The sequence below is a fragment of the Malus sylvestris genome, chromosome 11, assembly GCF_916048215.2.
Source record: "Malus sylvestris chromosome 11, drMalSylv7.2, whole genome shotgun sequence".
In the NCBI taxonomy this organism is placed as follows: domain Eukaryota; kingdom Viridiplantae; phylum Streptophyta; class Magnoliopsida; order Rosales; family Rosaceae; genus Malus; species Malus sylvestris.
Genome location: NC_062270.1, coordinates 4,204,463 through 4,225,286, shown reverse-complemented (window position 1 = coordinate 4,225,286; position 20,824 = coordinate 4,204,463). Strand labels below are relative to the sequence as shown.

The 20,824-nt window shown below is 37.8% G+C and overlaps 1 protein-coding gene and 1 pseudogene across 19 annotated transcripts in view; both read right to left on the bottom strand.

The window, feature by feature from the left end:
* The window catches only part of LOC126589217 (putative disease resistance protein RGA1), a 120,256-nt gene that overhangs the window by 63,144 nt on the left and 36,288 nt on the right, over positions 1-20,824 (bottom strand). The window contains exons 2-3 of one of the 19 annotated variants that reach the window (XM_050254444.1): positions 4,058-4,181; positions 3,808-3,941 (exon numbers count right to left, since the gene is read on the bottom strand). The exons of 15 other annotated variants lie outside the window; for them this stretch is intronic. In XM_050254444.1, the coding sequence (XP_050110401.1) occupies positions 3,808-3,941; positions 4,058-4,181 (258 nt within the window). Of the gene's footprint in view, positions 1-3,807; positions 3,942-4,057; positions 4,182-16,236; positions 19,292-20,824 lie in introns of those variants that run through there. 3 more of the 19 variants (XM_050254420.1, XM_050254443.1, XM_050254440.1) reach the window with 3 other exon arrangements.
* On the bottom strand, positions 6,112-16,083 carry LOC126589226 (KH domain-containing protein At3g08620-like; annotated as a pseudogene).

Genomic DNA, 20,824 nt, shown 5'->3' with positions numbered 1-20,824 from the left:
TCCGTTCTCTACGTGCTCCAAATCACAAATGATTAATTCACCTCTCAATTGATTCAAGCCAGCCAACTCTTCGATTCGACGACCAATCTCATTACCCACTGAAAAGTAAGGTAATGTTTGAAGACAAGTCAACTGCCTTATCCCCTATGGGAATTTTGTAATCTCACCAAAATGAATATGCCTTAGGTTGATCAAGTTTAGCAGTTCTTTTGGAAACTCTTTAAGGGCACATTCCGTTGCTCTTAACGTCTGAAGGTTATAGAGCTTGCCTATAGACTTGGGGAGTGCTTGGAGTCTTGTTTTGGAAATGTCAAGATACCTCAAATGTTTCAGCCTACCAATTGAATCTGGAAGTTCTTCAATATTAGCTTCACTTAAATTCAAGACGCGTAAAGCTTTGAAACGTGGAAGAATGTTAGTAGTAACTTCACCATCATCAGAAAACAGTGACCGCAATTTCCTAGCACTTCTTTCTGGAATTTTTTCCAGTGTAGAAGTAGAAACCCGAGCAACATGTCGAATCTCAAGTGTATTATCTATGCCACATAAGTCTCCCGTCAAGCTTTCGGATTTGGACAGATGTTCTGCAAGATCGTGCACAAGATCATGCATCTTGCATTCGCTAACTATGCCATTGCCACTCATTGTAGCATCTTGAAATAAGGAGCTCTGCAATAGAATATCAAAATATTCATTGCCTATGTCCTCCATATCTTTACTTCCACCGGGCGAAGAACGGAGTAATCCTTGAGCCATCCAAAGTTGAATCAAGTTGTCTCTTTGAATTTCAGCATCTTTCTTCAACATTGAGCAATATGCAAAACATTGCTTCAATGATGGTGATTCTAAGTTGTCAAAACTCAACCTCAGCATTGACATAATTCTATTTTCTTCTTTTGAATGGTTGTTCCATATTCTACTGTTTTTAAATGACGACCATTCTTCAATACTTTTTTTAGTGCGCAAAATACCTCCCAAAACCTGTTGGATTGGAGAGTTTCTATCACATAATGGTCTATAAAGTACATTAGTTTGACTGAAGTTGATGAAAAATTAAAAGAAAAAGAGGGAATAGTTTTATTTAATTTTAAAGGTTTCCTAAGACAACTTAGAAGATACTTGAGTCATAACAAAATATTTTATCCACCAATAATGCAGTTGGCTTAAGAAAAAATAAAGAGAAAAAGATACGAAAAATTAAGAGAGAAAAGAAATAGTTTCTAGGTGTCCTCAAACGATTTAGAAAATACATGACCTCAGGCTATCTTCAATGCACATAAAAGTTAAAGTCAAACACTTCAAATAAGACTTAACTTCTGTCTAATACATTCAAAGAGTCAAGTGCAAAGTCATTTACGAAGGAAGAGGATCCGTTCCGGATCTTAGTGTCCGAAACCAATCAGAGCTGCACAAATTGAACCCAATGGTTTCTATTAATTCATTTTTCTGGCTCACCACACACAATCGACGACCTTGATTTGACTTGCACACCAATCAACGACCAAGATTACTTGATGAAGAAGCTCCGGACACTAAGGTCCGGAGCGGATTCTCTTCCATTTACGACAATATTTGATTTCAAACATTATATTTAACTTTGATTTGATGCGCATTGGTGATGATATAATATTAGAGTCAAATTTAACTCCAAAATTGACTTTAAAATCTTAATTTTTAGCTATAAGATTGGAGACTGCCTAATAAATACTAAATTGACTCATAACAGAATAATTTATCCAATAACAGTGCAACTGCTTTAAGCCGCTTAATTAATTTAATTGATTTTAACTAGATTGGTTCTTATTGCTGAAGTTTTTAAACCTTATGGAAGATCAACCTAATTATAAATTGAATTTTCCAAATTCGAACACAATTCATTCATTTTGCAAATAATATAATCAAAATTCAAAGGGCTTAGATATGTTTGTTTGCTACCAAATATCAATCAAATTAGAGATTTTTTACTCATTCATATTTACGTATATTGAACACGAACACGAACAATGAACAATGTTGGTACCAAGTAACACAATTATAATAAACCGTTCATTTGTTTGATACATATAGAAAATGAAATGATCTCTAAATGAATGAATTTTTATAGAGATGATCTTAAATTGATTATTACGAAAATGAATGATTCTATATTCTACTGCTTTAAACGACAACCATTCTTTAAGATTTTTTTAGTGTGCAAAATGCCTCCCAAAGCCTGTTGATTAGATTAGTGAACTTCACAGGTGTGCCAAAACTATGTAGAAAGTAGAGACTCATAAGAAGTTTTTGCTTACTTAATTCTGAATCCCCTTGCCTAAAAGGACAAAATCTAAGCCATGTGCAAAATGATATTAGCCTCCAATATTTTTGGTGTTTGTCGAAGGGAAGGGATTGGATCAGTTTGTTTGCTACTAAATATCAATCAAGACCTCTTAGCCATATGTATTGAACAAATTAACTATGTTGGTACCAAGTAAATATTCATGATATTAACTATTTATGATTTAAAATGAAATTTTGTAATAATGATCTTTAAATGATGTTTACGAAAATGAATAGTCTGATTACGAAATTTGTACAGTCAAAATGCGTTTGTCACAAGGCCTTGTCCTAGTGGAATCCTGGTCTCCAAAGGTTCTCATTTTGAGGATTTGTGAGGACTAAATGCATATTAATTACAAAATTATATCGGCTTATATTCATATGCTTAAAATGTTTGACAACTCAATACATAAAAACAAGAAGAAAAAAAAGAAGAAGAGTTTTTTAGTGTTTTATGGATTTTAAGTTAGTTTTGCTTTACTAAATTGTCAAACATTTTAAGCTGCATTTGGTCCTCATAGATCCTCAAAATGAGGACCTTAGGTGAGTAGAATTGTGTCCTAGTGGATGTATTGTTCTAATTCATAAATAAAAAAACATGTAAAAATTTTAAATAAAAAGGGTGCAAATTCCATGTTATGGTACATATAATATTACGCACCTTTGCCACCAATGGAACGCCACCACAATTTTTAGCAATATCCCTTCCAATTTTTTGGAACTCAGGAGCTATATGAGCGCTGTTATTGGGGAAAACTCTATCTTTATGATAGACCAACATTCATCTACAGAAAGTTTTCCCAATTCATGCCTTGGAAGTAGCTTTTCTGAAATTGATGCGACTTTGCCACTGCGAGTAGTGACAATAATTTTGGATCCTCGAAAAGAATTAAGCTTTGACAAACCTTCCATCAAATTCTCCCATTTTTCGGAATCTTCGTTCCAAACATCATCAAGTACGAGCAAGTATCTTTTATTTTTCAACTCTTCAATAAGGAACATAAGCAGAGCATTCTGGTTATCTTTCGAAGGGGCTTTTGCCGGGTTAAGTTGTTCTAACATCTGAAGTAGAACTAAATTGACATCAAAAGTGTTCGACACACAGACCCATATTCTCTTTTCAAAAAACTTCTGTATCGAATCCTGATTGTAAACTGACTTGGCCAATGTTGTCTTCCCGAGGCCTCCCATTCCCACGATGGCCAATACCGCAAGATTTTCTTGATCGTATTTGGAGTCAGTCAAGGTTGTAACTATTTTTGACACGACATCTTCCCTTCCAACAGTTATTTCATCTCTGCCAAAGAATGCGTTGGTTTGTCTGTCCCGCGTATTTTCTCGAGGGGTTGCATCTTTATCCTTGGAAACTAGTCCAAGAAGAGATGCTTCACTCTTGAGATCCACCAAGGATGCATTGATCTTCTGAAATTTAGGCGCCATTTGAAGACGAAATGCAAGTGGATTGGAGAGTGAAAAGAAGTTCAGAACCTTTTTCTTCATATGGTTTTGAATTTCGACCTTACGCCGATCAACTTCGTACCCGAATTCATCCAAGACATCCTCAGCATCATGAGCTACGTCTGTGAGTTTCTTCACCCAGTCCTCTATTGACTTGGGCCGATCTGTTAAGAGAAAGAAAAAAAAAAAAAAAAAAAGGTATTTGAGATTGGTAATTAAATACTTTGTAATTGTAGCATGTGTGTGTAAGATTACAAGAGAATTCAGAAATATATACTACCTTGTGGTTGGTCAGCAACATCAACCAAGAAACCTTCAATGTTGGTTAATGACTTTTGAAGCTTTCTGAGTTCAGCTTTGAAACCCCAAGCAAGGCTGAGTTCTTGAGCAGCAAGTGACGCCACCTTCGACAGTATTCCCTCAACAGAAAAAGTAAACACAGTTTCTACAATCTTCCCTTCCATGCCGATCGAGTGAATGTTCTCTCAGTTTTTGCTCGAGTAGATAGAAGGAAATAAAATGCTGATGGTCGGCTGCAATACACCAGATGTGGGTTTAAGTACTTTGACAATATTTCTTCCTTACACAACTGTTTGATCCAACTTTCTCTTAATAATTGATGATGTATTCGATTCTTTGCTTGTAGACACGTCTGGTTCCTTCCTTCTGTGGTGCTTCCAAGTATCTTTCGTTTCGAATTTAATCCGTTCTTGTTGATCCTTTGCTTTAGCCTTGTATAGTTTCTTCCTTCCCTGGTGCTTCCAAGTATCTTGAATTTAGTTCCTCCTCGTTGATCCTTTGCTTTAGACATATCTAGTTCCTTCCTTCCGTGGTGCTTCCAAGTACCTTGAATCTAATTCCTCTTTGTTGATGCCTTGAGTGTACATCCTCCTTGGGTGTACCTCCTTTTCTAGATTCTTAATATACATATGAAAATATATATGTGCTTCCAAGTTTATGCAGTCTTCCCTTGTACGCTGATAAGTTGGTCAATCATCGTGTTTCTGAATTCTCTCTAGTAGGGCAATACTTTTGCCTTCTAACTTATGAGATCTTTCTCGTTCACTTGTTCTTTTCTTCCTTAATGTTTTTGGGAATCTTATACTTTGCTAAATTGCTTTCAAATTCTAACTCCGTTTCTTGATGTCTTCACTGTACGTACTGGCCCTTATATCTCGTCTCTGTCGATGTAACACTTTGCGCTTTGCCTCTTTTTTCATCAAATAATCATGAACAAGAAATCATACGTTCATAAGAGCAGGGGCGGAGCCACCAAGGGACTAGGGTAGTCCCCGGCCCATCCTGACTTTATCTGAGGTATGAACCTCATGGAAGAAGATGAAACAAACAACGTCGTTAAGCTGTTTTGATTTTAAATCTTTTCGGCTGTCTAATGAAACGATAAGTTTGGCAGGGAAGTTTTAAAAGAGATGCGCAATTTGAAATGAAAAAAGCAACCCCACTTCTGGTTTGATTCCCTCACCTAACAGTAATATACCCCTATAATTTTCTAAAGCAACCCACCTTCTTTATTTGCAGACCTCTCCCCCTTTTCCTTCTTTTTCTACTTCTTTGTATTTTCTTTAGCCTTCCACAACCTACCTCTTACTTGGTTGTCTTGGTTTTTACATTTTTTTTCTTCTTAGTATTGAATTTAAGAGATTTTTTTTCAGTTTTGTGAGGATTACACAAATTGCATATGTCAACATGTTATGAATTCAACTTTTTACACACACATATATATATATTTGTGAAAGGCCCATCCTCATTCAGAATTCTGACTCCGCCACTGCATAAGAGAATAACACTCCATGTACACAGTCAATGTCAATCAACAATTCTAAAATAAACCCCGATGCGAGACGTAACGCGTTGGCTCTTTTTCATCAAATAATCATGAACAAGTATCCGGCTGCTTCCCCATATTTGTTATTCCTCTCCAGAAACTTGTCAACTTCCCTTCTTCGTCTATGAGATGCATGTGGCATGTGCTTGCCTTACGGCTTACGCAACTCTAATTCTTAATATATCATCAAAGCCCGTGGTTAGGCCCATACAATAAAAAATGGGGATTATAACATTTTCAAGCCCATTCACTTACGACTTACGGAACAAATTCACCATTACGGTAGCATTTCAGTTCGATAGCACATTGTAATGTGTAACTTTACTTGAGTATGACATTGTTTTTCACACAACCGAGTCATTTTTTTCTCAAGCAACAATATTGGGGGTGAGAATTAGGGGTAAGCTAATGAATCAGACTTTAAATTTGGCATTGAATTCAGCATCTAATGGAGTCCAGAGTCGAGCTTACGGCATCCCACTTAAAAGTAAAATAAACAATCGATGCATTTCCATTTTCGAGTTTAGACAGCGCCAAATTAATAACAGATCCATGTTCAGCATAACAAAGAATAACTTATATGACATAATTGTTCTACTTCTACAATCACAATTGACTACAAACACGAAAGCTATAACAAAAGAATATCTCCGTTCATCCGTATATCTTAATGTAATGGAAGAAAACCACTGCATTGGTCCTCATCAAACAGGTCCACAACGCGTCGTCCCTTACAGTTTGCATACAGAATTGAATCACACCGAGAAGCATACGCTGGCAAGCAAGCTCAAGAGTCGCACGGGAGAACGAACCAATAGAAGAGGAGTTAAGTGAACCATTACAGACCAGTTTTGGCACGCTTCATCCCGCTTGAAGTGAAAGGAGAGACACCACCATACGGTTGAGGGCTCTCTTCTCGTAAATTGGATTTCAGCATAGCTAGTTCTCTCAACTGTTCCCTCTTGTAGTGGTCTTGTGACTCATCCTGAAATGAAAAATGAGAATTTAATATCCATGATTTTTGTGAAAAAAATGTGATTAAAAACCGAGAGTTATAGCTCACAGTTTGTGTGAAAAAATGCGATAAAAGACCAAGAAGCACTTTTATATGAATGAAGGACATCTACGTATTGTCCATTGAGGGAAGGAGAAATCAGTTTCATGATTCGTTGCAATACTTATTTGAGAAAAAAGATACTTCATAGCGTAAAAGCAAAATAAAGTATTTGTATTGGAAAGCCGAAGGGACGAGTCAAAAACGATACCATAGGTTTGAGAAGTTCTTCTATGATTTATTTTGCCTGTCTCAACCGCATATCAACAATATTAGCAGGCAATTCAGCCTCAATTATAATGTGCAGTGGATTATTCAGATGTTCATAACCTGGTCTTCCCCTCAACGATTCCTCCTTGAGAATAACAAGGCAAGAAACACGTGTCAAAATACGTAAACAAAATACATATCATAAAATGGAAACACAAAAATAAAAAAAGAACTTGATTTAAATTTCTGTTTTTAATAAATGACAAAACTGGGGATAATTCTACCTTGTCAATATCTCCTATTGAACATTTTCCTCTTATGTACACACGACAGCCTGTAGAAGCTTCCACCCGCTTTAGTGAATTGCCTCTAGGACCCAGAAGCCGGCCAACAAAATTGAGCTATAAAATACAAGTTTCAGTACCACAAACAAAAGGGGTGAATATAGATAAGGTACTTAAATAAGAACTTGTTTTCTCAATCGATCATTAAATCATGTGCGGCTGAGAATTCTGAGATGCTTTGAGAAACATGTCTTATTTTAAGAACCTTATTAAATAATAACTGTGTGTGTGTGCGCGCGCTTGTACGTGCAAACACCTCCAATAATATGTTTTTGTTAACCATTCAACCAACGACTTCGAATTTAAGATAGCAACGTCCCTTAACGTACCGTCAAGTTATATGGGTGGCTTACATTTAGAAAGCTATCTACTGGAATATCCAAGCGCAATATCCTCTTCACAATGTAGGAACTTGGGCTTGATGGTCCACTCCATATTCATCCCTTGTGGACCACCTAATCTCTGTAACATTATGCAACCAAAGCCAAACTATTGAAACAAGACGCAAAAAAAGATGAACAGACGTAATGTTGCGGTACTGATAAAAAGATAAAACTGTGAAAAAGAGGGAATATGAGAACCTATAGCGCATTCCATATAAAATAAATGTGACAACAGATTATTATACATGCAATCAACGTAGTGGTAATCCCAGCTTGTCAATCAACATAAAATGGCATGGGAGTAAATAAAATCAATTAAACTTTAACCGGATTATAAAGCTGAAACTTCCACTATTTACCATATAATACTGGACATAATCAGTGGCGGATCCAGGATTTTAAATTCGGGGGGTCCCAATAATAAAGGTAAAAAAATTTATAGATAAAAATAACATTGAAAAGTTAAATATAATACACTTCATTCAAAAATTAGATGGTGCTATTGGCTTTGGCTTGAAAAATCTTTCCATATTTCTCATTTCTAAACTACACATTTAACCAAAAACACAAAATATATACCAATCAACCAATAAACAAAAAATCCATCTAAATTGCAATGATAAAATGAGTATACAAACATAAAACATATCAACAACCATATCAATAATAGACTAAAAATCTCCACCAATATCTAATATAATTTAGTTGAGATTAGATTAGAATACCAAAAAACATACTTGAACTTTGAACTAAATAGTGGTGGCTTGGAGAATTGAAACAAGTGGAGGTATGATATTGGAGTAATGTAATTATAATATGAAATTGGGTGGGATTAGGAATTGGGTGGGATTAGAAATTGGGTTTTGGGTGAATATAAGAAAGATGGGGATTAGGGGAAAAGCAGAGGAGTGGGGAAAGGAAACGGGAGGGACTCTCGGGAAGGATGCGGCCCATGTGGGGCTTTAAAAGAATATGGAACATCATGGACAAACAGCAGAGTTTGTCTCATTGATTTTTTTATTAAATTAAAACAATTGGCCAAAACTATGCCGTTTTGGACCAATTGTTAAAAGGCCCTGTTTTCTTTCTTCTTCCCCTCCCAGCTGTCTTCTTCTCCATTAGAACCTGCAACTCCAACCCGTAGCACAGACCTCGTGTCGAGTACGAGGGGTCCTCCGGAAAATTTCTAGCAGCAATTTAGGATCGCCGAGGGGTCATGGGACCTCCCAGGTCCCTCTGTAGATCCGCCACTGGTCGCAAGCAAAGAGGCAATTCTTCTTCACGTCCTTTGCATGCCGCCCATGCAACGGAAACCACGTCAAGTCTTCAAGGGCCATCCATGCCGCAACCAACATATCCTTCTGCATCCACCAGTACCAATCCGTTGAGTGCACTCTCTGCGGATCAAATTCAACAATTGACTCATGCTCTCTCCTTGCTTTCTTCTGGTAATGGGAACGCTTATGCAAATGCCGCAAGTCCGAATTCTCTTTCTGTTACTTCCATTAATTCTGTGTTTACTAAGCCATGGATCTTGGACAGTGGAGCTACAGACCATATCGTTTATGATTCCACCTTATTTACTACCACCAAACCTCCATCTATTCCCGTTGTTAATTTGCCCACTGGTTCTTCAATCCCAATCACTTGTACTGGCACAGTACCATTTAATTCTGATATCACTTTAGCCGATGTCTTGTGTGTTCCGTCTTTTAATCTCAATCTCATGTCCGCTAGCAAAGTCACTAACTCTCTCAATTGTTGTGCCATTTTGTTTCCCACCTTTTGTGTTTTGCAGGACTTGGCTTCAGGGAAGATGATTGGTTCGGGTAAGATGCGTGATGGTCTTTACTACATGTCACCTATACACCGAACACCTGCCTCTCATCAAGTTTCCCATCCTTCCTATTTATGGCACCAACGACTTGGGCATCCATCCCCTTCTCGTCTCAAATTAGCTTCGTCTTTATTACTTTCTCATGCTATTTCCATTGACTATACTTGTAGTGTCTGTCCTTTGGCCAAACAAACACGACTTCCGTTTTCTTTAAGTTCAATATCGACTCATGCACCATTTGTTTTATTACATTGTGACATATGGGGTCCTTACAAAATTCCCACTCACTCTGGGGCTCGTTTCTTTCTTACAATTGTGGACGATTTTAGTCGATGCACTTGGGTGTTTTTCATGTCTCACAAATCTGAGACCCAACATCTTTTAAAGTCCTTTCTCACCTTTGCTCACACTCAATTCCATGCCACAGTTAAAACCATCAGAGTAGACAATGGGTCTGAATTCTTATCTATGAAGGATTATTTTCAATCTAATGGGACCGAACTTCAACGCACTTGCGTTTACACACCCTAACAAAATGGGGTTGTTGAACGCAAACATCGCCATATTCTTACAGTGGCCCGTGCTTTACGCATTCAATCCAACATCCCCCTCATATTTTGGGGTGATTGCGTACTCACTGCCGTCTACCTCATCAATCGTTTACCTTCTCCGTTACTTTCCCACAAATCACCCTTTGAACTATTATACAAACGTCCACCATCCCTTGAGCATCTACGCGTGTTTGGTTGTCTCAGTTATGCTACCGTTGTACACCCTACCCACAAATTTGAACCTAGAGCACACCGGTGTGTTTTCGTTGGCTATCCCACAGGTCACAAAAGGTATAAACTTTACAACTTGGACACTAAAAAATTTTTGATCAGCCGTGATGTAATATTTCATGAGACTTCATTCCCATTTTCTAATCTTTCCCCTCCTGATTCTCATACCACTGCCCTTAACCCTATCCCTCAGGACCCCACCTTTTTTTCTCCCATTTCCCATTTCCCTCCACCGCTTCATGCACCTACCACCTTTGATCAACCTCCTCCCTTAACCACACCTGGCGATGACTCCTCCCTCGCCGACACTCCCACTCCCCATATCTCACATGGTCCCTCCTCCACCGACATCCCTCCCCAACCCGTGACCACCTCTCCTCCATTACTACACGTACCCCCTCCTCCTGCCCCCTCTCATGCCTCCCCTCCCGACCTTGATATTCCCATCTCTTCCCCACCCCTTCTCCCTTCTCTCCGCCATTCCACTCGTCCTAAACAGCCACCGACATGGACTAAAGACTACCACATGTCTCACCAAGTCAATCATTCTTCTCTGGCACTACGTCCTGCAACAGGTACCCGTTATCCCATTTCTCATTTTCTTTCCAACTCTCGTTTCTCTTCTGCCCATTGCTCTTTTTTAGCTAACATTACAGGTCCATCTGAGCCCACCACATATGCTGAAGCTATCCTTGATCCACACTGGCAACAAGCTATGCATACCGAATTAGATGCGTTACAACGTAATCAAACTTGGGACTTGGTTCCCCTTCCTGCTGGTCATAAGCCTATCGGCTCCAAATGGGTTTTCAAAAAGAAGTACAAGTCTGACGGTTCTCTTGATCGTTACAAGGCTCGTGTTGTTGCAAAAGGATACACACAGGTTGAGGGCGTTGATTACCAGGAAACTTTTTCACCCACTGCCAAACTTACTACTCTGCGTTGTCTCATTACCGTTGCTGCTGCCCGTACTTGGTTCATTCACCAGTTAGATGTTCAAAATGCCTTTCTTCATGGCACTCTTCATGAAGAGGTCTACATGGAACCCCCTCCAGGTCTTCGCCGACAGGGGGAGAATCTTGTATGTCGGCTCAAAAAGTCCCTTTACGGACTCAAACAGGCATCTCGAACTTGGTTCACCACCTTCTCAGACGCTATTCAAAACGCCGGATATCATCAATCAAAAGCGGATTATTCCTTGTTCACCAAGGTTCGAGGTACTTCAATCACTGTTGTTCTTATTTATGTTGATGACATACTTATCACAGGAAATAATATCCAAGAGATGGAACAACTCAAAGCCTTTCTTCTCAAACGCTTCCGCATCAAAGACCTTGGCGATCTAAAGTATTTTCTGGGTATTGAGTTCGCACGCTCGGAAAAGGGAATTTTTATGTCACAGCGAAAATATGCACTCGACATTCTTCAAGACTCAGGGTTACTTGGTGTACGACCAGATCCTTTTCCAATGGAACAAAACTTAGCACTTACACCCACAGATGGAGCATTGTTAAATGATCCAACTAAATACAGAAGGTTAGTTGGGAGATTGATATATCTCACTGTTACTAGACCGGACATCGTTTATCCCGTTCGTACTTTGAGCCAATTTATGCACGAGCCACGAAAACCGCATTGGGATGCAGCTATGCGAATCCTTAGATATATCAAAGGCACTCCAGGTCAAGGTCTACTATTTTCAGCCAACAATAATCTAGACTTGAAAGCTTTTTGTGATTCTGATTAGGGAAGATGTCGTGCCACGAGAAGATCAGTTACGGGATATTGTATTTTTCTTGGCAATTCACTTATTTCTTGGAAGTCTAAGAAGCAAGATAATGTGTCCAGGTCATCAGCTGAGGCAGAATACCGTGCTATGGCAAATACTTGCCTAGAAATAACTTGGCTGCGATACATATTACAAGATTTACGAGTTCTCCAGAAAACTCCCGCTTCATTATTTTGTGATAATCAGGCAGCTTTGTACATCGCAGCAAATCCTATTTTTCACGAACGTACCAAGCATATTGAGATAGATTGCCATATTGTTCGAGAAAAATTACAAGCTGGTATAATTCGTCCTATGTATGTGCCTACATTCCTTCAATTAGCTGATATTTTTACGAAGGCTTTAGGGAAGGATCAATTTGTGAAGCTGCGAGACAAGTTGGGTGTTCGTAATCTTCACTCTCCAACTTGAGGGGGAGTATTAAGAATATATTATAATTAATGTATAATATTGTATTTGTCTAATCTAGGAAAGGCTATTCCATGAATTGTGGATCTCTTGTCTAACCTAGGAAAGGCTATTCCATGAATTATGGATCACACTTTATAGGATTAGAATCAGTTTTTGTCTTTTTCGTTTTGTATTTGTATATATGGGCTCCTTACCCTCTGTTCTAAATATACAAAATATTCAGCCACATCATTCCTATCAATCCCAGGAACAACCTAGCTCTTTCTTATTTAAAAGGAGGAGAGAATCCTCCTCCGTTGCTTTAGGGAGTACATAATTGCAACACTTACATCATGAGGCCGTCCGTTCCAGCCACCAAGGGCTGACCCCCTATATTTTGGCATTATGTCTGAGCCAATAGGGCTAGGGCTCCACGTTGCAGCGTGTCAAAGTCACTAAACCCTTGGTTGGGCATCATTCCAGAGACGCGAATTATCTCTATCAATACAGAAAAGAACCAAAGTTAGAAATTTCCTTCCTCAACATATATCACAATGAAAACAAGAATATAGAGCGTGGAATCTGCCTCCTGATATTACGAATAGAAAACTCATGAATTGGAGTGATTAGTGATTACATGAAAAAGAATATATCACATATACAAACATACAAGTCAACTCCAATATTGTAGGGGAAAAATGAAGTTCCATTTTACCCCAAAGAACTAAATCTTCATGCCCTTCTTAGATGCAGAAAATTCGACATTCTACTCTCACTATCAACAAGTTCTGATATTTTTCCTCAAGCATTTCATAGTTCATCAATTACCCAATTCTGAAATCCAGAAATGAACAGCAGGTATAGCTTTTTCATGGCATAATCTCAACTGGGTTCACGGGAAAAAAATAGCTGAAAGATTCTGGTCTTCGGCAAAAACAACATCCAGAAAAAGCAATTACCCAATACACACATGCAGAAAGAACAGCATACATAGCTTTTTCATTGCACAATCTGAATTGGGTTCACAGGAAAAAGTTCAAAAACATAAGAAACAATTCCAAATCCGAATCACAACACAGAAAATAAGAACTTAATCCGATAGTAAAAAGATGGTTAAAAGGGTAGAAACCTTGATTCAAGAGGCAGCCGCATATGGGAACGACCTGCGTGAAAGGCCTGAGCTTTCGGTGCTCCGTCAGCAGCTCTGTCCACTAATTTTTCAGACTGACATTATTTCATACCAGTTACGGAGGTTTGCACAACAAACATGCAAATCTAGCAGCAAACTCATTTAGGCTTTTGTATTTAAATTAAATCAGGCAGGGGACAGCAAGAAAAATAATCAATAAACTACCGTGCTATATATAAAAACTAAAATGGAAGAGCGGATGTGCAAAATAAGGGTGTTCCATTAGGAAGTACATAATTGCCAACACTTACATCATGAGGCCATTCGCCGAGGTCTGACCCTCTATAATTTGGCATTATGTCTGAACAATTAGGGCTAGGGCTTCCACGTTGCAGTTCGTCAAAGTCACTAAACCCTTGATTGGGCATCATTCCAGAAGGCGAGTTATCTCTATCAATACAGAAGAGTACCAAAGTTAGCAATTTCCTTCCTCAACGTATAACACAATGAAAACAAGAATGTACAGTATGGAATCAGTTTCCTGACAGAGTTCAACTCGTCGATATTATGAACAGAAAACTCAAGAGTTGGAGTCATTGTGATTGCATGAAATGAAAGAACACATAACATAAACGAACATTCAAGTCAACTCCAATATTTTGGGGGGAAGAGAAGTTCCATTTTACCCCAAAGAATTAAATCTTCATGTCCTTCCTAGATGCAGAAAATTCGATATTCTACTCTCCCTATCAACAAGTTCTAATCTTTTTCCACAAGCATTTCATAGTTCATCAATTACCCAATTCTGAAATACGTACAGAAATGACAGCAGGTTGAGGCTTTTCATGGCACAATCTCAATTGGGTTCAAGGGAAAAAGCTGAAAGATTCCGGTTTTCGTCACAAACAACATCTAGAGAAAGGAGAGACGTTACTTTTATCCTAGAAAATTCGGATAGAGTGCACATGTTTGTAGGAGTAAGTAACTTCTTGTTTGCAGCTTAAATAGTCGGCTTAAAATAATACAGACTACTTCCTCCATATCTGAAATGCACAGCTTATTATAAACACGATTAATTCTCGGAGATATAAATGTGAATCTTTCATAATGGCATAAGAAAGGGGCTCAAAGGAGACAACGTTATCTTCACGGCCCGAGGAACTCTCTATAAAATACTAAGGTGTTGAGACAATGGTGAGTAAACACCATCTGGAAGAGTGACCTAAAGTACCCAATATGGACCTACACCGACATTGTTATCATCATGGCATTCCATGTAAAAGAATTTACTATTTTACAAGAAACAGAGCAAACTTTGTTCTGCAACACAAATGACTCTTACCACATCGTTGTCATCATGTCATAATGACTAATAAGTTCATGGTGAATACAAAATGGAAAAAAACCTGAAAATGGGAAAAAATGAGTACTTAGATTGTTCAAAGTAAAAGATAAGGAGAAAAGCACACCTTATATACTGGAGCCGATTCTACAGACTCTCATCCCCAATAAAGCATCCAGAATTTCTTAATTTTCTTTCTTTCATTAAAGACAGTACTAAGCTCATAGGACATTGTGCGAACCTTCCATACGTGCAAGCTGGGCTACGTCCATGTTTAGTAGTTTCTCCAGTTTTAACTGTGATATAAATGCCATTGAAAAACACAACATATATAGTAAGTCAGAAGTCAACAACACAATGCATTTAGAAGAGAAGGGGAGGTGTGGATTTGAAAAGCTTACATGGATTAATTTCAATGCTTAAGTTTGAGCTGTTTGTACATAAAACTGGAATACAAGTAATCTCGGAGAGCTATGGACTTGCACACCATGATATATGATACATATAAAGCAGTTAAAGAAGCAAAGTGTTGTTGAATTTGATGTGGCAGAGACTTGAGCTTTGGCCATCATTTCAAATGTAACGATTCAAGTTTCAATGATCCAACTTGAACATCAAGATAGAAATTGAGCTCCTCCCAAGAACCTGCCAATGGCAATTTTTTTTCAATTTCTTCCATTATTACAGACCTTTAAGTATATTTCTTAAATTTGCCAAATTATAGATCCCTAACTTATAGAGAGATGCTAGGTTGTCTAAATTTGGAAGAGTCTAAATCAGGGAAGTCGCACTTATTGTAGACTCCTCAAGAGAAATGGGCATTTGTAGCCCAGTATTCATCACCTATTGGGAATAGGATGGAAGCATCCTGAAAAACGCCACAGCATGCCAAAAGAAATATAAATGCCACTGGGAAGCACACACAACATATGTAGTAAGTCAGAAGTCAACAGTACAATGTATTGATTAATTAGAAGAGAAGAGGAGGTGTGGGTCTGAAAAGCTTACATGACTTAATTTCAATGCCAAAGTTCATGCCATTTGGAGTCGTTTGTACATAAAACTGGAATACAAGAAATATCGGAGACCTGTGTAGCCATTCCCCTGAATATCCAACTGTACATACTTTGGTTTTTCCGCAACGCTTTTGTTGTAGTTTCGCAAGGCCTTGCGTAGCTTCAATCCATGTATTATCTCAATATACTGATTTAAAAGAAAAGGGAGAAGTATAAACAACATTTGTTATACTAGTTTGAATTTTTGTGTAGTACGAATAGAGATGAATAAAAGAACAAAAGAGATAAACATATAACATGAACTCTGTAATTTGATTTCAGTAATTTAAAAACTTACTTGTGATATCTGGAATGTGAGAAATCATAGGCCAATATGTGCCGCTGTCCCTGGTGCATCTTTGCTTTAAAAGGGGATGACATCCAGAAATATACAGAGTTTGTAATTTGGTGAGGCGTTGCATAGCTTCGACACTAGGTAAATTCAGCAGATTCTTGCAATTTTGAATCAACAGATACGTAAGGGATGTAAAGTTAGCCAACCATTCTGGCAAAGTGTCCACTCCGTCAAATTGATGTAACCCCAAATATGTTAGAGAAGTGAGGTGTTGAATTTGTTGAGGCAGAGACTTGAGCTTAGGCCAACCCCACAACTCTAACCTTGTAAGATGCGTTAATGATCCAACTTGAAAATTAGGGAAGGAATCGAGCTCCTCCGATAAGGGACCGATATGTAATTGGTTCAAGCGGGGGAGCGACTGTAGCCCCGTCGGCAGATATTTTATGTTTGGCAAACTTATAATCGTCAAATCACGGAGAGAATTGAGGTTATCTAAACTTGGAAGAATCTCTGAATTAGGGAGACCGCCTATTGACAACGTCTCAAGAGAGAGTGGGAATCGCATCCTGCTCACCCAACTTTCCAATCTTTCACAGCTTTGAATCCTCAGCAGTCGAAGGGATGTCATTGTGCGTAAATCTGAAATGCACCACTCCTTCTCCTCTTCAGCACTGCTACTTTCGACACCAAACAATGCTAGCTTTGGGCACCCACTTATATTCACTTCCTGAAGAGAAGGACATTGATGTGGAAGAGCTGCAAGGATATGTAAGCTTGATAATTCATCGCAGCTACCGATTGTCAATCTCTGAAGAGAGGTAAGGGACACTTTGCCGCCTTTAATTTCAATTGATGTCAGATTTTTCCAATTCTCTATACTCAATTCCACGAGAGAGGCCCATACACTCAATCGGCCTGACAAACCGTTGCAGTTCGTTATAATCAATTTCTGGAGCGAGGTGCAGCACTGAAGCCCACCCAATGCGGCTGATAATCCATTGCAACTTACAATCTGTAACTCCCGTAGAGAGGTGCAGTAGTCTAACCCACTCGGTAGGCACAATCTTTCACAACGATAAATCTCTAGTTTGCGTAGAGATGTCATGCCCTGCGTAATTGGAATCAACTCTAGACTAGGACATCCGTATATAGACAGTTCCTCAAGGAGAGGGAGTGTCTCTAGCCCATCTGGCAATTGCCTTAGCTTCCCACAATTATTAATTACCAATCTCTCAAGACAACCACACAATCCAAATACATCTCCAGAAATACAAGTTAAATCATCACACCCACATATCTCCAAAGAGGAGAGATTCTTATTCTTCTTCAAAATCCCTTGCGGCAAACAAGTAAGCTCATTAATACTTGTTATTTGGAAGGAAGTGAGAGTTGTTAATCCGCTGCTTATTTCTTCTATTGGCATTCTGCAACAACTAGAAATCATCACCAACTTTTGGAGAGATGGAAAATGACTCGGAACTTTTCTCAATTCGAAACATATTCGGATATCCAACTCTTCAAGGCAAGGAAAAACCACTACTTCTTTTGTTGACATTGTCGGTGCTTCCATCCATTCAATTAGATCACTGCACTCATAAATATGCAATACTTTGAGCGCTGGAAATAAGGTAACTCTCTCCTTACTTGTTGTAGCTACAATATTGTGGACAAGATCATAACCGTAGAACTCAACTCCGATGCATTTCAAGCTAGCCATTCTGCTAATTTTAAGCTCCGTAAGATTGGGTAGATGACCGAGCGGTGGGACTCCTCCACATTTTTCGCATCCAAGTAATTGAATCTTGTTCAAGTTGTTAAGTAGTAATGACCTACTCATCATCCACGAAGGAAACTTATCGCCCATGAAATTTTCAATACTTAGGCTCTTCAACTCAAGATGTGGTCGAAGGCCTTCTAGAACATTCCTCTCCTCATTGTTGTTGGTTGTTGACCTATCATCTAGGACATCATCATCCTCTTCACTATTGTCAGTTGTTGACCTACCTTCCGTCCATCTGAATGTCAAATGGTGTACTTTCGTCTTATCCACTAACATGGCTTTCTTTGCTTCTTCTCCATTCTTTACATGCTCCAGATTACAAATAATTAATTCACCTTTCAATTGTTTCAAGCCAGCCAACTCTTCAATTCGACGACCAGTCTCATTACCCACTGAAAAGTAAGGTAATGTCTGAAGGCAAGTCAACCGCCTTAACTTCTGTGGGAATTTCACACTCTTATCAAAATAAATATGCCTCAAGTTGATCAAGTTTTGCAGTTCTTTTGGAAACTCTTTAAGGGCACAATTTGTTGCTTTTAACGTCTGTAGGTTATAGAGCTTGCCTATAGAGCTGGGGAGTGCTTTGAATCTTGTTTCAGAAATGTCAAGATACCTCAAGTGTTTCAGCCTACCAATTGAATCTGGAAATTCTTCAATACTAGCATTACTTAAATTTAAGACGCGTAAAGCTTTGAACTGTGGAAGAATGTTACTAGGAACTTCACCATCGTCAGAAAACAGTGACCGCAATTTCACAGCACTTCTTTGTGGAATTTTTTCCAATGTAGAAGTAGAAACTCGAGCAACATGTTGAATCTCAAGTGTATTATCTCTACCACATAAGTCTTCCATCAAGCTTTCAGATTTGGATACAAGTTCTGCAAGATCGTGCACAAGATCATGCATCTTGCATTTGCTAACAATGCCATTGTCACTCATTGTAGCGTCTTGAAATAAGGAGCTCTGCAATAGAATATCAAAATATTCATTGCCTATGTCCTCCATATCTTTGCTTTCGCTAGACGAAGGGTGGAGTAATCCTTGAGCCATCCAAAGTTGAATTAAGTTATCTCTTCGAATTTCAAAATCTTTCTTGAACATTGAGCAATATGCAAAACATTGCTTCAATGATGGTGATTCTAAATTGTCAAAACTCAACCTCAAGACTGACATAATTCTATCTTCTCTTTTTGATAGGTTTTTCCATATTCTACTGTCTTTAAATGACAACCATTCATCAACACGTCTTTTAGTGGCCAAAATGCCTCCCAAAACCTGTTAGTTGGATTAGAGAGTTTCTATCACATAATGATCTGGAGAGCATAGTAGTTTGATTGGAGTTGATGAAAAAGAAAAAGAAAAAGAAAAAGAGGGAAGAGTTCTATTTAATTTTAAAGGCTTCCTAAGACAATGTAGAAAATACTTGAGTCATAACAAAACATTTCATCCAACAATAATGCAGTTGGCTTAAGCAAAAATAAAGAGAAAAGGATATGACAAAAAAGAACAGAAAAGAAAAAGTTTCTAGTTAGTTTCAAACTTCCAAGGTGTCCTAAAACAATTTAAAAAAAAAAAACATGATCCAAGGCTATCTTGCACATAAAAAGTTAAAGTCAAATACTTCAAATTTGACTCAACTTCTGTCCCATGCATCAAAACAGTTATGAGTCATGACCCTAGAGTCAAGTGCAAAGTCAAATTTGATTTGCATCTCACTTAAATAATTATATATGCATTTGACTTCAAAGTCTTTTACTCTTATTTGATGTGCATTGGAAATAATATAACACAAGAGTCAATTTAACTCCAAAGTTCACTTTAAAGTTTTAACTTTTAACTATTAGGGCACATTTACTAATTCGTAATCAAATTAAGAAGAATTGAATTGAGAAGGAATTATCTGGAATAAGAGTATGAATGACATTGATCATATAAACTGTTTACTAATTCACATGAATCAGAATGAAAATTGATGTGATTACTAAAATACCCCTAGTTTAACTAATCTATTTTATATGCGAATTATTTTTAGTTAACTTTTATTCTTTGATTTATTTTATTTTTTAGTAGAGAGAACAATTTTATTTTATTTTGTAGTAAAACTTTTATTCTTTCATTTTCCAATTTTTTTTGGGGACCCTCTCTCTCCCTCTCTTCCCCATCTTTCTCCCGGCCTACGTACCTCTTTCTAAAATTTCCCCATGATAATCTTTGAATGATGATTATGAAAATGAATGGTTCTGATTGTGAAATTTGTATGGTCAAAATAAATTAGTCACAAGGCCTTGTCCTAATTCATAAGGTGGTGCACCTCATGGGGCAGGGGCGGAGCCACATGGATGCCAGGTAAGGCCTAGGCCTATCTTGCAATTTTATAATATATATTTATTGTATGCCAAGGTTTAGCAATAAAGAATTTTTAGTGCATTGGTAAGTGCAGTTTCACAGTCCACCATTTGTTTTTTTTTAAATAAACCTTATAACTAGCCTTTTGTTTCACCATATAATTTTTTTTTTCCTTTTTTAGTCTCTTCATATAAGATAAGTTCTATACGAGTTAAAGTAAAATTCAATTAATTCTGTTGAAATTAATATCTCATGGTAATAGTTTTAAGTTATGACCTTCCATTTTTGTTCGAGATCTTACTTTTTTTATTAAAGCTTGTAAAAAAAAATTTGTTCTTATGATATAATCATCAATACTTTTTGTAAAAAATTTGAAGTCCCATCGCTCTTGTTTCATAAATTTTCCATGCCAATAAAAAAAAATAAACCTTAAAATTTTCTCCAATTAATTATTTGCTATAT